The sequence below is a fragment of the Camponotus vicinus genome, unplaced genomic scaffold, assembly GCF_025532165.1.
Source record: "Camponotus vicinus isolate PSW18456_S1 unplaced genomic scaffold, iyCamVici1.0 SCAF_4, whole genome shotgun sequence".
Taxonomy (NCBI): Eukaryota; Metazoa; Arthropoda; class Insecta; order Hymenoptera; family Formicidae; genus Camponotus; species Camponotus vicinus.
This window is the reverse complement of record NW_028141976.1, coordinates 21,818,672-21,835,608: the sequence shown is the minus strand read 5'-3', so window position 1 is coordinate 21,835,608 and position 16,937 is coordinate 21,818,672. Positions and strand designations below refer to the sequence as shown.

The following is a 16,937-nucleotide window of genomic DNA, read 5'->3' as shown; positions in this document are numbered from 1 at the left end:
TATATGCTTAATATTATTCTATAAGTTATTTTTTAATTATTTAAGCATATTATTGTTGCATTGTTTTAAATAAATCATACGCATTATTTCATAAACTATACAATATGATACGCACCTTTTAATATATGTTTAATATTATAATTTCATAATTTATTTTTCAATTATTTAATCATATTATTATCGCATGTTGCATTATTTTAAATAAATCACCCGTATTATTTCACAGACTATGCAATCCATTACAATTGGTGCATTTATTTTCTTTAATAATAATCTTTTCAGTATAAAACACAAATAGTCGATAAGTTACATCGATAGCCAGGTAACTGTGCATTTCAGGAACGTAGTCGCGGATCATTTTTCGTGTTACCACTCCGACCGATGTCCATACGTTTGTAATGATCAAGGCCATTAATCTGACAGACATACGCAGCTGACGGTATATCGAGGGATAAGTTATAAGTTAAGGGACAAGTCCGGTACGAGTGTGTGCAGCCACTGAATGTATTACTGCCGGCAGCATGAAGGGAGAGAGGGAAAGAGATTGCAGCAAAGGAAAGGAGAGAGAGACCGAAAGAGGGAGGGAGCAAGAGAAGAGAGAGAGAGAGAGAGAGAGAGAGAGGAGGGAGCAGACAAACAGAGGGGGAGAGAGAGAGAGACCAAGAGAGGAAACCGAATAATCGCAGTAACACGAACTACGATCCTATATGTTACACGCCATATTGTCAGGAGCGAGAGTCGCCGTTGGGCCCGCCCGTCTATCCCTTCGTGTCCGGCATTCCTACGCCGATAATGATCTTTCATTCGCGCCATTGCCGATAGAAATTGATTGCGCTCGAATTCAGCGATCGATGTCGGCCGCGTGGACACTGACCACTGTGTCCGGAATGTCATGTGTCCAGGTATACAGTATATGTATGCACGACACGCGTGCATATCCGACGTCATGTCATACTGATTGCGCATCACTCGCCAGTATGTCACCGACGGAGCGTTGCGTGCGATTGTGCCCGATAGACGCGTCATTTATGGAAGGATAAAACGACGATAAGGGAATATACATCGCGTCCGAATGCGGTGAAGTAAATAATTGTTTGGGAGATTACGCTGCAGTTGTGTAAGTTTTGTTGCATTTCCCTCTTAAACATGTGTAATATTATCTTTATATCATAATATTATTTAATGTCACTGCAATCAACATCTCTCTTTACAGACAAATTACTGTTAAGTTTAATAGATAAGATACTATCAAGTTTAGTACATAAGTTATTACTCTATTCCAAACACGTATATTTTATGGATTAATGTTTGATCGACGATGAGATAGCTCGACATTTCCGCCTTAGCCGTTGGATACTAACGCGATCGGAACGCGTTTTCGAAACCATGAACCAGGGTGCTCACTTGCATTACGATACTCCCCGTGGCAAGCGTCACGCTTATAAGGGAACTACCGCTCAACTACCGAACAAGAACCATTTACACAAAAGGCGATGGTAATGGCGAGATTCTTAACTAGAATAGCTGCTTCAAGTTTCAGCCCCCGGGAGAAAAGCTGCTCGAGTATCTATACCTTAATAATGCGTTGTTACTGGCACTTACTTAAGCGTACTTGCGATCATTAGGAATTCTAATTACTTTCGTAGCTGCCAATTCGACTCGGGAACGATCGTGTTATCTCGTGGCAAGAATGGAACAATTCTAGTAGATAGTTGAATCCTTGGAAAAAAGCACATCCGTCTTAGAATTTAAAGTCTCCTGTAATTGATATTAATACTAGGAATAACTTTCTTTATTCGCTTTAAAGTCCCTAAAAAGCATGCGGTTTAGTTTTATATATTCTCAAATTATACATTAATTTTCCATTATAATATTAATATGTCGTTAAGAAAAGACATTGTTCGAATAATGATACACATCCAATGTATCTAATAGATACAATTCAATGTTATAGAGGAAAACTTTTTCAGATACATTTTCATCAATCGTGCGGCTTCAAGAATCACATTTATACGATCATGCGGCATTGCGTCCATAAATGCTTTTTACAGACGTCTTTATCGGCAATTTACTCGAGCAAAACCAAACGAGCAATGGAACTGATCGGGCGATACGTTTCGCGGTACACATCGAACCCCCTCGACCGCGAAAACAATCCCGACGGGAATGTTCGATAAAAAAGCTCGCGGTTATTTTGAAACCGCGATCAGCTAACAAACCCGGGAAGCGTTATACCCAACTGTGACGACGGACGTACCGATTTTATCGTCCGCGATAATCCCGCAGAATAGCGTTTTCCAGGCCGCGAGCAGACCCCCGGCAATCCGCGCGCGGCTTACAATGGTGTCCGGCACGGCCGGCCAAGCATTACTTTCCTCAAATTCTCAATATGACATCCTTTATTTCAGCTAAACCGACCGGAAGGAGCTTGGCTACCGGCCAGAATCGGAAATCATTCGGCGCGATATTGAGCTAACGAAACTTTATTCCGGTCCGTGCAGCACCTCCGCTGGACCGTTAATCCTGCTCCATTTTCTAGGAAACGTCTATCCGCCATCGCGCCGCTACGAATGTACAGGCGATGATGAGAGGATTATCGAAACCGGATTAAGCAATGCTTTCCTACGAATTGCTTCGTCGTTATACGCATAAGAATAACCGGCGCGATTATCGAACATTACGTTTTATCGGCAGCGATGACCGAATTCATTTTATCGATTCTCAATTCAAGCTATAATTAGAGAGAAAATATTTAATTATTAGATAAATTGAGTAATTTAAGGCTTTTATATATTATGAAACGTTGAAATTTGTTATCGCTACAGCACGGGGGTTATGTCCTATTATGGTTATATGTGCATTTGCGATAATTGTGTTTACAATTATATAATATTATAATTATTTACAATTCGACGTATTTTGATACCAATTAAAGATTAAATCAATTAATTTAATTATGTTTGTGATGCAATATTTATATTTATATAATAAATATTACAATATAAATATATTATTAATAACCTAAAGTATAGAATAATTTACACTAAAAGAGATATTTAAATTATGTATTATAGAATATATATCAAATATTAGTATTTAACTATTGCAATACCAGGTATATCGTAATTAATATTTAAAGATATTAAACTAAATAATTTGTTTATTATAATTAATGTCAAAAAATGTATGTACACTGAGAAAAAAATTTTGTAAAAACATTGAAAATTTTGTTGAATTAACTAAATCCGGCGGTCACGGGCTGCCAACAGCATATACAGGCCGAATAATAAGATTACATAATTGTTTGAAATAATGAAAAGTAGTTAATTGAACTAAATATTATTTTAGATCAACTGAAATAGATATAGTGAGAACTAGAAATCTGTTTGGGCGAAGTAAATGAGTTGTTCTTCTGTGTATATGTTTCAATGTTTTGAGCGAATATATAATCCTTATGACAATATATCCATTAAAAACAGAATAATTTTTCGTCAAGTTAGCTAACTACTAAATTTTTATTTTAATGTCATTTCTCAAAAACTTGATCGATTTAATGTTCTCTGTATATAGATACATATATGATGGAATTAAAAAAAAATTAACCGTTTGCTTAATTACATGGAGCTCTGGAGCTCCTTGCAAAAGCTATAGAAGATGCGGCTATAATATCACTCTTTAATCGATAAGCCGTGATTCGTGGGACCTGTGTCGCGGCCTTATATTATTGTCTTAGATGAATGTCACTTTCGGGTTAGGCGTTTTCCTTTTCGCCATCTAGAGGCGAGGCGTGAAGCTCGTGGAAGTATATGAATATTATCGTATTTAATTCAATTAATTTTGGTCTTGAAATGATACAACAATGTCGAGAAAATTCAATACAATAATTGATTCAATTAACTAAATGTATAAATTGTATTTAATTGTTTTATGATTTCTCTCAAATCATTATTTCGTTACATCAAGATTCAGACTATTAGTTGTAATATATCTTGTATCTAACTGAAGATTTAGTTCATCGTAACATGCGAACAAGATTAATAAAATGGAATATTTGATTGTTTCAAACCATCAAAATTGTTTTTCCAAATTTTTTAGTTTAACAATATGTGCAGTTACTCAGATTTTGATTCAGTTCATTCAACATATCTTTTTAGTTCCAGTAACACATAATGGTGTTCATGCAACTATACCCATTCAACTAATTGATTCAAGTGTCTCAATCACTTATTTTGTTAATTAAAACACATTTTTTGTTATTTAGACAATTTTAGCATTGAATTAACAAAATAGAAGTCAACTAAAGTTATTTATTTAATTCAACAATTCCTTTTTCTCAGTGTATCATTTGAATTATGAATTTTATGCAAATAATACTTGTAATAATTATAACATTTATTCTATATAAATATAACATTATCTCCCTTGTATACTAATACTATATAATAATAATATTAACATTTATGCAGTGCTAGTTATTGTTTATGAATAATGAAGATTGAAACACGAGATATGTTTATATATGCATATTGCATATTTAACTAATTTATTTTTTAAAATAAAAAATAATTATAACTATTAATTATTTTTAAAAAGTAATTTTAATAATTACTAATCGTATTTGTTTTATAAAGCGCTAATTTTATGCTATTTTCTTTTAATCTTTTGTCCATTTGTATTTCGATTTTATTAAGTTTAAATTTTAATCTGCTTAAAATAAAATGGCATCAGATTATATGTATAAAATTCCTAAATACTTTTTCATCGCGTATAATAGAGTAATTTTTTATATAAATTATTTCGAAATTATATTGCATATAAATATTAAAATCTGATCTTTTAAAAGATAGAAATATTATAATAATTCTTATAATAAACCTCAATAAATATTGCAATGAGAGACCCGAGTTGCCACATATAGCAAGTCGTATATCGTCGTGTTATTATCTTTTAAAACACACACACACATGATTGCCAAGTATCAAAAGAAAATGTAATTATTCCCTACAAACAATTTTAACTACTATCAGTTCGCGCGATTACTTATCTCTCAATATTAAACGTATTTATAAGCGTATAAAAGCAACAGTTATTTAACCAAACAGATATATCGCTACAGCTATTTATCCATTTGAAGTAGAAATCGGAACGATAAGGAAATGGGAATTTAAATTTATTTTATCGTAATATTTACGAGCGGCAATTATTTCTCTAAAGATGCATGTGCGACTGTGAATATATCTCATGGTGTTTTTCTCACCGATATGTAATTTATTATTATCTTTTGCAGATTAATAAAAAAATGAAATAACAGATGAATATCGCGCTGTATCGCATAATTTAAATAACAGAAAATAATTTATGTATAGAGCATGGAATAGTTTCTTTTTAGTTTCTTCGGAGGAATGAAGAAGATAGCGATATCAGAGCGTAAAAATACCATTGCCTCTATAAGGATTATGTTACCTTTAGCACGATAAAAGTGTCATCGGTATTATCATTGCGGCACACATCGCTGCCAAATAGTTTTCGCGCGGTGATATATTTCCATCCTCGGGATATTCGAAATAGTTCAACGCCGTTATTACGCGAGGATGAATTTTCCTCTACACGGAGGTGCGATTTACGGCTTGTGGATTCGACCGCCTATTTTATCATAATATAACGGTTTCTGAAAAATTGGTATTGGCAAATGTGTCATTTTAATGCAGCTGCGGTAAGTTTATTTGAAATTTTAATATAAAAAAGAATTAAAGGATCTTGAGAATTTTATTTTTAATACTCATAATATATCAAGCTTTTGTTTTTGTTTATCGCCGCACTATCCGACTATATTTTGAGATAAAGTCCAAGTTTTTGAATCTATCTTTAGTATTTAAAACTGTGTTGTTCTTACAATGGTCTAACGATAGAGGAATTACCGAAAATCGGGTTAAACATTGTACTAAAAGTTGCATTGCCATTATATCGCTATAACGATAACAGATATTTTCGATTCTTTTTGATCGTAGTCTAAGCTTTTATCGTTATGACTTTTCTGGAGTTAGAATGTCACATTTCATAAAGATTTCGAACGAAAATATAAAATCCATTCGGCGACGAATGCAATTTTTGAACGAGTAATATAGTTTATATCTTCTTTAATATTACTGAGTCTATAATTCAATAAAAGCTGCACGAACTGACAAGTTATTTTCTGAAATTTCAGAAATCAGAATTCTGCTTTTTCGTAAACGCATCGATCATTTGTGTCTATCGTCTTGTATGATAGATAGTTATCCATTTTAATATGGATTAACCTCTGCTTTCTCTGCGAAATTCTTACCATATTTTGTGCCTGAATGTACGAAGGAACGACGAAAACAGGATTATGCAATGTTTCCTAGAGAGAGAAAGAGAGAGAGAGGGAGAGAGAGCTTTACCGATATAGAAGTGTGTACGAAGATTCTGCTATGATTAAAGCCATCATTACCAGTAATTCCCATTGCAATTTCTAAAAATCTTGGTAACTTACAAACTAGTTTAGTAATTGAAGTCTAACCGCTCAATAAAAACAAAATTTAAATTAATAAAATTGGGCTATGATTTCATCAATACATAACGATGAGAAAAAATCCGAATATAATAGGGATTGTCAATAGGATGGGAGCAAATCGACTGCTCTTGGAGCGAGAAATTACCAGCTACACGGTCGACGAAATCGCTAGCAGTCGACTTTTAATTAGTTTCGAACTTACGAACCGGAAAAAAGAGCAATATTCAGGGCGATAGGTCGACGGCACGGATGCCGATGGGCAAGCAATTAAATCGCGGTTGATTCTTCCCCCGGTTCTCGCTCGTCGCCCTTATTTCGCAATCACACACATCACCGTGTTGTCGATACAACCTGGCGAAAGCGAAATATGTATTGCGCGCCGAACGATTTATTAGTAATACGCGATACGAACCATCATAGCGACGAATTAACGAGGCGCTGTTGAAAATACGAAACCTTTAATTTTAATGGCTATGGCCGGGCTCCTGACAAGCTCGTGCAGAGCGGCCTGTAATTACAAAGTACAGGCCGGCCGGATCATCATGATAACAATACTTGGGCCTCGGCTCTTACCATGCATGGCATTGTAATTACGGGACGTTACTTAAGTGCACCGTGCTATTTTTGCGCGCGAACGAAATACAAGTAACCGACATTGTGTTCGATGTGTGCGTGATATGATATGGCGGTTCTCATAATGATTCCTTTAACCCCGTGAAACTACTGGTGAATATTTTATAATATTACGCAGCACAGGGAGACATGTATTTTTCATCACGCATTTAATAACCGCTTAAACATGCATTAGCGCGACAAGTCATCGTTCATTCGAAATTCTAGCTGGAACAAAATATTTATCACGCTCCAATGCGTGTTTAATCAATAATGAAATAAAACTATGATGTTTCGCATCATAATATCCTTTTCCATAATATACAGATACAATATATGTATATTACACGCTGATTCTATCGAAAAACTCGTGTCTGGCAGCCTGTCAAGGCCCTTATTAATATTTATGAGAAAGTATCGCGACATATCGTGCAATTCCCAGCAAAACTCTAAAGCGTTTTCAATCCCGCGGCGTGTGGAGCGTTCGCGCGCAGAGCACAACATCCAGGATTAAGGCTTGTCACCGGCGAGAGAGAGTGACATAAAACGCAAGAATTCAATAATCACGATTTTATCGTCGCGACAAAAATTACCTTACGCCGCGCGTTCGGTGCACTCGTCTCTAAACACTGAAATTGAGATTAATAGTACGCATACTTGGTGGTAAACCGTACGAAGACAATATTCCGAGCGAAATTTATATCTCTTACTGGAGTTGAGAGTCGCGGTAACGCTGACAAACAAACAAACTAGCACAAACGAGCGTAAAGCTGTCAAGTATTTCGCTAGAAGAAAAGCAAGAGCGATTGTCGCTCCTGTTTCTAGGAGAGTTTTCGAGATAAAATGAAAGAATTCTCTTTCAATTAATATACATAATTTAACGTGTCATGCACTGGACGCAGTTAGAAGTAATAATATCGATTCGGAAATTCAACATGAAGTATTTCCGTGCTACATTTGAGCATCTTTGCACTCTCTACTTAACGTCTATTAAATTTTGCAAACGTCTCCTATCCAAAATTTCATGACTCTCTAGAGAGTCGAATCTCGATGTACTCGCGATCATCGTTCGCTGTACAGTGCTTGAATATAGATCTCCATAGGATTATCTTGATCCAGTTTTCTCCAAGAACTCCTCCACTCGTATATATTTCATTTCCTAATCCTGCTGTATGATTTGCACAAGGTTTCACTCTGGACTTGTATGCACGAAGGATTTCGAGCGGTAGTTTGACCCACCGGCAGCTACGCGACCGAAGCGTCCCAAAACTCTGACAAATTGAATATACTACTTCGTCACCGACGAAGCACCAACCATATTTGCATTGCCGGCCAGCGTGGATGGCATTAATTCGGGAGCGGGTAGAGAGTAGAACAAAGTTTCTGAGACATAAACTAAACCGAGTTCTCGCTTATCAAATTGAATACTCGCCGAGACAAGTATTATGTACGAGCATCATTTAAGCCAGATGAGCCGCTCGCATTTATTATTGTTCGTGCGAGTAATATACATTCTTTACGAATCGTTTCCGTCAGTGATTGTTAAGCATCTTCTTTGAGTTGAAGAGTTCTCTTCGTTTGGGACACGTGGCGTCCGCCAGAAATGTGAAAGTGTAATCAACTGCACGATGCCAGGATAACTGCGTTTATTTCTCTACCGAGTTTCATGCGACAGCGCTTCATGATAATCTTGGTAATCGCGTCTCTTAATGGACGGTGGTGGATAAATTTGCGTTTAATGGATTCGCCGGCGCCTCTTTAATTTTCAAAGGGCCCTCGCATACTCGGGAGCCGCAATTTCTAGCACTTACCTCGCGATAAATGCACGAACGCGCGACAGTCTCTCACCGTTTTCAGGACGCAGTGGCTGTACGGCGGAAACTTAGTAAAGAAATATACTCGATTATTACCGCGCGTTACAGTTATTAATATCACTTGCTGGAATTACGACGATGATGAGTTTATATTTATATATTTAATATACTTCATTTTTTATCGTTGCAACATGACGAATATTGGTTTATAAGTGTTTGAAATTTCATTTAACAAAGTACGCTGTTCATTAATTATTTTGGTCGATGTATATTTATTATTTTTTATACATTAACGTTTTTGTCATAAAATACATTAATGTTTTTGTCATAAAATATTGTTGATAGTTATTATACAGGGTGTTCTAAAAAGGTATGTCAAAAATTTAAGGAGATATAGTATTCCTCACACCTGAAGGATGAAAAAATGTTATATGGACATAGGTGCGGAAATGCTTATTTCAGGAGTTATGTTGAAAATACTGTTAGCTGTATTACTTACACAAGGAAAAAATTAGGATTAATTATTGTAGACGACAATCGTTTAATTAGGCTTATTTACATTTGGTTTTAATGTGACCTTGAGTATGTTACAATAAATGTTGAAAATGTTCACCATTTTCCTGAATACAAGCAGTGACACGTCGACGCATCGATTCACGGACACGTTCAAAAATGCCTGGCGTATAGCGGATTGTCTCGCAACCTGCAGTGATACGGTCACGAAGATCTTGAACAGCACTGGTGACATTTTTGAACGTGTCCATGAATCGATGCGTCGACGTGTCACTGCTTGTATTCAGGAAAATGGTGAACATGTTCAACATTTATTGTAACATACTCAAGGTCACATTAAAACCAAATGTAAATAAGCCTAATTAAACGATTGTCGTCTACAATAATTAATCCTACATTTTTCCTTGTGTAAGTAATACAGCTAACAGTATTTTCAACATAACTCCTGAAATAAGCATTTCCGCACCTATGTCCATATAACATTTTTTCATCCTTCAGGTGTGAGGAATACTATATCTCCTTACATTTTTGACATACCTTTTTAGAACACCCTGTATAATATTTTTATCGATATGATATCTGATCTCACAACATGTAACTGAGCATGTACGCAATATGATAATGCGCGGTTTCTGCCGAAAAGACATTAGTTTGCGCGAAAACTAATTAGCGAACACTAATTAGCTGTCTAATGTCCCGGCTAGCCGGACCACTCAGTAATGGTTAAGGAACTTCTACACACTAGAGGTAACGTAAATTCGTTATGCTGCATGTGCATGGTTTAACTTTCGACGCACGTTTGCGACAAACGAAAACTACTGCCCACTCGTCTCGCTGAGACTTTCCTCCACATTTCGAGACTCCTTTTTCTCTCACTTCCGCTAACGTCAATGAGAAACGACTTGACCGAGTACGTGACGGCCGCGAAATTGATTCACGGCGAAAGTGCTATATTGCCTCGCTGGTACCGAGAGAAGAAGGTGAACGTCCGAACTTGGATAACAGTAAAATCTAAAACGATACTCGATGTATCATTGTCCCTGAGTTATATAACGCAGAAAAGGAATAATGTAATTATTGGATAAAATTTTCGAAATTTTATGAATTTTGTATGGGACTTTAAGCAAAATAGATGATGTTTCCATTCTTGATAATAGTTTCTAGTATCTTCGTCTATTCATTCGAATTATTTTCACTTCTGGAGCGTTTCTAATGAGCACTAAGGGAGATGCACAATATAGTGGGTTAGAAGCTTATGGTGAAAAATAGTATCTCTAATTAAATTCTCAAGCTCGGCGAAAAGAGAAAGAATTAAGTGGAAGTCTCTACAATATTACGGTGAGTGACTTTCGTGAAAATGACTGCGGGGAAGTACTGCAAGCAGAATAAATTAAATTAAAAAGACTTACAAAAAAGATTACATATTTTATCCTATGAAAAAAATAAATAATCGATCAATTATATAATGACGATTCATTACAAATCATTGATTTTAATCAATTTCGAATTATCATAGATCCCCCAATTGATTAAAAACCGATTGAGAACAGCCAAAGGAAAAGCTCAAAAAAATGATCATATTAATAGCTGAAATGTCGACGATAGACAATCGTCTCGCGATGACTTTCGATGTAAATGATTCATTCATTATGCATTTCGTCGGCGCGATCGCTGTAAGTTGACAGTCGTTCAATCGATATAACGCAAGCAAATTGCGAACACTGCCACACTCGTTTCTCTGTTTTCGCAAAATGAACATACCTCTCCGTTTAAGCCGATACTTGACGATGACTTAAGAGAACCAGACCAGATCTGGATGTAAATCACTCATTTGCGGATCGAACGAATTATTTAAGTTATTTTAGCGAAAGCACTGCCGGTGGTACTTCCGTACCGAGTATCTGTGTTTGGTCATTAAACGATCTTGCAGTCTAATAGAAAAAACTCGATGGAAGAAAAAGAGAGAGACAGAGAGAGGAAGAAAGGGAGAAAGGAAGACGCAAATGAAAAGATAAAACTTTCATGTCTTTTATTGCCCTCCTAGATGGGAATGAAATGAAGCGAAAGATAGAGAGGAAGATAAAGAGGAACGGTGAGCGACCTCGAGATAAAAGGAAGGTAATACCGCGAAAAAAAGGTGGCCGGCAACAAAGACGACTTTCTGGCTGTTAACATCGATAAACGGCACAACGTTCGCATCCGTAACGAACCGTTTCCTGCCTTGATACAGATAACGGAGAGCCTGTTCAGCATATAGATCGTCATACGACTGATAACAGAAATGATGGAAGCGCTCGCGCTCGCAAGTGATTAAAGAAGATTGTCAAAATGAATAAATGCTTCTTCTCGTGCAATTAGGAACATTCAAGTTAAAAATTAGTTTCTAGGAATATCGTTGAGAAAAATTGATATTACTAATCAAAAAGGCAGTATTATTTTTAGAAATAATTTAAAAAATAATTATATATTTTTATAAATATTTTATAATATATTTATTATATATTTTATTATATAATTATATATTTTATTATATAATTATATATTTTATAGTGTATAAAAATATTATTTCTTTCTGAAATTGTTTTAATTCTATTAAAAAATAATATGCGCGTGATTTGATTGTTTTATGAAAATAATCTAGACCACGTAATATTGATGTAAGCACGACTGGTATTTTCTTGAAATTTCCGACAAGCATTCGCAGTTTTCGATACGGTCTTTACCCGTTGCCTCTCACAGAAAACGTCGAACCGTTTAAAAATCGAGCTTTCAAGTCAAACGATATAGTTCTCGACGACATCAATCGCGACAGAGAAGCATCGACGCGATCCGAAGACGAAGAGGGAAAGAAAGACGAAGCAGTTAAAAAAGGCTTGCGAGAAGGAAGCGAGATCGGTCCCTTTTCAGGCAGTCGGTGCGAATTGCGATGAAACGGCGACGAGCGCAATGTTGAAGAAGAATCGTTCGCTTCCGGAAAGGCTCAATTTGTCCCCACAATTTCACGGACATCGCGTGCCAAGAATGCCGTTGAAAGGTCGACTATTGTTTTTCGATCCGCTTCGCGTCGTCTGGTTCGCTTGGAGTCTTTATTAAATGGACGGAAATAGAGTGAGAGTTCTATCACGTCACTTCGATCAATTGCTTGAACGCAATCTATCCCTCTTTTTGGATTATATTATTGCTGTTATCTTGCATATGTATCTTTATTCAAATATCTATACATATACAAACAAATTAGACAGCCATTTACTCCTGGCTATCCTGTGATTATCTTTAGATGTCTTTTTCTCAAGACTGGTGGAGATATGAAAGAAAATATAAAAAACTGGAAACTTAAAAAATCTCTTTTTTACTGGAGAAGTATCAGAAGTGTCAGAGAGTCGTCAATCTTTTCGGATTTTAAAATGTGGCTATCTAAAAAAAAATGAAAATTATACATATTCTTGTTGAATTCGCCTTTTAAGTTTGATGTTCTATAAAGTGTATAATTATCATCATTGTTTTAATTAAATCATGAAATGTTGCTGAAGAAGTCAAGAAATATTAAAAATTTCTCTCTAAGAAAGTTGAAAGTACAGAGAATTTGAGGAAACAAAAAAATGACAAGCTTTGACTGACAGAGGGGAAGAGAAGAGAAGAAGCTAGAAGCATTGTGATGGATGGTAGATAGACACAAGAAGAAAGTACATTGGCAAAGTAGCCATTGATTTTTCTTTCTTGAGCCCACCCTCTTTTCTCGAGGAAAAGACTTCATTAGCCTGACGATAATTGGATACTTTCGTGACTCGTGTTCGCGAAATGCCTGTTGGTCTTTGACAACGTTTTCTCTCGAAAACTAATCACGATAGAATTTTCTCTAACTTGAGGTTTGACGAATCAACGAAAGAATATCTTGATCAAGAATTTCGACAGATCTGGTTCGAATGATATTCTAAAATAAAAATTTTTTGGCTTTATTCGAAAAATTATTTAATATAATAATTTTAAAAATAATTTAATATAATAATCTATATATATAATATTTTAATATTCTTCCAAAGATAGATCTTTGGAAGAATAAATGTTCCATTCATTTCAAGAATGCTTTAGATGGAAAATTAATATGTAATGCACATATGAATAAAATAAATTTTATCTACTTTTTCTCAAGATCTATATATTCCAAAATATACATTCATCTCTTTACGAATCGTAAAACTTTTACTTTTCTCGTCGTATGTTATGCACGCATTAATGCGATTGCTCGACCTCATACGTTGTGGATAATATCCATGTTTGACTGCTACACGTGTCGTTAGTAATTTTTCTTGGAGTAACTTCCCTGCATTGATTTATAATTCTTTCGTCTGGTAGTTCCCACGAGGCCTACTAACTTGTAACTTTCGCCACGTGCCACGGCCTTTTATTCTTTTCAGCACTTAAAACGGCTAGCAAAGTTTGCATCAAAAGTTACGAGATTCTGCATTTTTTTTCCGACCACTTTTTCACTGTTTGAATTATTCAGACATGATTGGGTCTCGATAAATGCTAACAACGATCGTTGCAAATTTGATTAATAGTGATAAATCTAAAAATGCGCGTGTTACTAAACTCGAATTTCTAAATCGTGAGATTAAATAAAATAGCTATTCGGAAATTTGATAAAATCTTTATCAATAATGTAGGTGTTCTATTTTTGCTAAATAATTTAATTTGTTCGATGCTTTTTCAGATTTCTCTAAAAACGTTTATAATCATATAATTAAATCATTTTAAAGATATCTCTATCACTCGGAGATGATGTAAGAATGTTATATCATTCGCATAAATGATTTAAAACGATTGATTAAAATGATTTAAAAATTAAATCGAATTTTCTTTGTAAATGCAGAAAGTATTTTAGACAAGTCAATAATATCCTTTTTTATCCATCAGTGTTTTTTATTTGCGCACATGTTGAATGATATGGTTAATATTTAATCGGTAGTTTTGCAAAGAATATTGCTTTAGCGCAACCAACAATTTTACACAATAAAACGTTATTTAAAATTTATCCTGATAAATGAGTCGCTGTATTAATCGAAACGGATAACCGCTGAATTACGATGCGAATTCTCATTCATCTCTATTATCGTTGAAATTATCGCTCTGACATTTTTTATAAAGCAGTCATAACTTACCGACTATAATGAGATGAACAGGATGACCGATGGGCGGAGTGGTGGATATTTGGCACTCGTAGATACCGGAGTCCTTTCGCTGTGGATATCGTATTTTGAGGATCCATTCATCTGTATGAAGTTTATTATGCATCGCCTCGAAACGCTGATCGCTCGTATAAGTGTAAGTACCAACTGTCAGCAGATGAATATCACGATGCCTCACCCACGAAACCTAAAACAAGCAATGAACCATCGATTTTTAATCAGTGCCTTTAAATATCTTACTTTATCTTCAAAATATATTTCTAGATTCTCTTAGAATGTCAAGACGAGTAGAGAAACAACTGTGATGGTTATGAATGTGCTTCAAATATTATAGTATTTACAGATTACATATTTCATAGTAGATTAGCAAATATATGTCAGGATTTCTGCAATCTAAATGCAGAAATCTTGAGTTATCGCGTACCACGCGTTTTGCTATCATCGCTCCTCGCGCCCTGTTGCTCGTAAGATTGGACGATAAAACTTTATACTCTCCCTTTTCTAGCCCCGAGAAATTTACGAGTGCAGTAGATTCGCCGCAGCTGGAATACTTCATGTCTTTGTTTAATGCTATATAACCTCGTGATGTATGACTACAATCTCGGCGCGTAACGACGACTCCCGTACTTTGCAATTACTTATTAAATAGGGCAAATTTATTCTATTTAGCTGTAAGAAGTTATAAAACACGTTTCAAGTTTAATCATAATGTAAAATATATTAATTATATAATTGAAAAATCATCAAATTATATTAAATTACACTGTTATCAATTATATCAAAATACATATATTTGACCCTGTTGATTCTACGAGATTATATCGTTACCGATCCGATAACTGTAAAACGAACTTTGTGCGAGTAAAGGAGGGTGCGAAGTGACATTTGCCAAGTTTGAATCACGCTGGGAAGTTCTCGAAGCCTTTAATTAGAGTAGAATCCGACCGATGACTCGAAGCTGTCATAACATCCATAATCAGTGCAATTCCCTCACGTGTCGGAAATTGCGCCGTAACGACGAACCCGGTACTTTAATAACTTGAATGGTTTTTCTTCTACCATTTAACACATTACACGAGTCTTCAAACTGCACGTAATTCGGGCATACGGATAATATCTATGCGATTTTAATGAGAATACCATAGTAATATTCATTAAATCGCACCTGCTATAATATCTCCCAATGGTTAAACCGGAAACAATATCGTCGGTTGATTTTCGCATAGCGAGAGATATCCAGCATTTATTTATGCAAAACTAACCACGGAAGCAGATAATTTCAGTTCTAGTTAATTAACCCCTTATCTCTATAAATTTATATTATTGTATGCTAATTTGTGATTCATTTAACATTCAGTAATCTACCTTTGTCTATATATCTGCATTCAAAATGTTTCAGAAAGTCATGCCCATTAATTAATGTTGGCTACGTGATGTAAGTGAATCTCTACCCTTTTCTAAAAATATAGAAACATATAAGGATTCGAAGCTTTATTAATTTAATTAATACTTATTGAAACGGCGCATAATGATATTTTCCGCGCTGCATTATAATATGTCGCGCGATTAATCATTGCAGTGTTAATTAAATCTAGGTCGAAACTCACGATGCGCATTTGCGCTTGAATATAATCGGAAGTATAAACTGCAAGAGCTCCCGGTTTAATACGATTATCGCTCGAATGTTCCGATGTCACAGTTAATATGCTTTTCGTAAAAAGAAGTAATCGTCTATTCGCTTGCCGGTGTTCCGTGGAAACTTTTTCGCGTGATAAAATATAACAATACGCGTTTGCGCGCGCATGTGCACGAGAAAGAGAAGAACACGGCTTCGGTGAAAATATGCGACCGGATAAAATCCATGGACGCATGACTGCCATAACGACGATTGCTGCTTCTTCTTTCTCGAATCTTTTTGCATACGCGCGGGACCGACTTTCAGAGTTAATATCATCTCTAAAGTGGCGCTTATTCTTGCCATTTCTCTCTTCGTGGCAACCCGCCGGCGCGATGTTACTTTTTCACGTAGCTTCATCGTTTTTGACTTCTTCAAATCCTTTCCCAAGCGTTTTCACACGAGCTAAAGAACCTCGATGTAATTTCGTCCAACCGAGCAACCGCAATTCCATCGCGACACTAATTCATGCGCGTTTATGTGTGTGCGGGCATGTATGGATACGCCTGTATACATTTGAACAGTAAAGGATGATGTTAGTATGATATCGTATCGTTAGTATGATATCGTATCGTTAATGTCATCCATTTTAATAGAACGTGCGA

The 16,937-nt window shown here is 35.5% G+C and overlaps 1 protein-coding gene across 8 annotated transcripts in view; it reads right to left on the bottom strand.

The window, feature by feature from the left end:
• LOC145969900 (zwei Ig domain protein zig-8-like) overlaps positions 1-16,937 on the bottom strand; it is a 248,016-nt gene that overhangs the window by 9,343 nt on the left and 221,736 nt on the right. For all 8 annotated transcript variants that reach the window (XR_014438263.1, XM_083096214.1, XM_083096213.1 and 5 more), the window contains one exon: positions 14,631-14,844. Coding sequence is in view for 7 of the 8 variants with exons in the window: in XM_083096214.1 (XP_082952340.1) it covers positions 14,631-14,844 (214 nt within the window). In the remaining variant the exon portion in view is untranslated. The remainder of the gene's footprint in view (positions 1-14,630; positions 14,845-16,937) is intronic.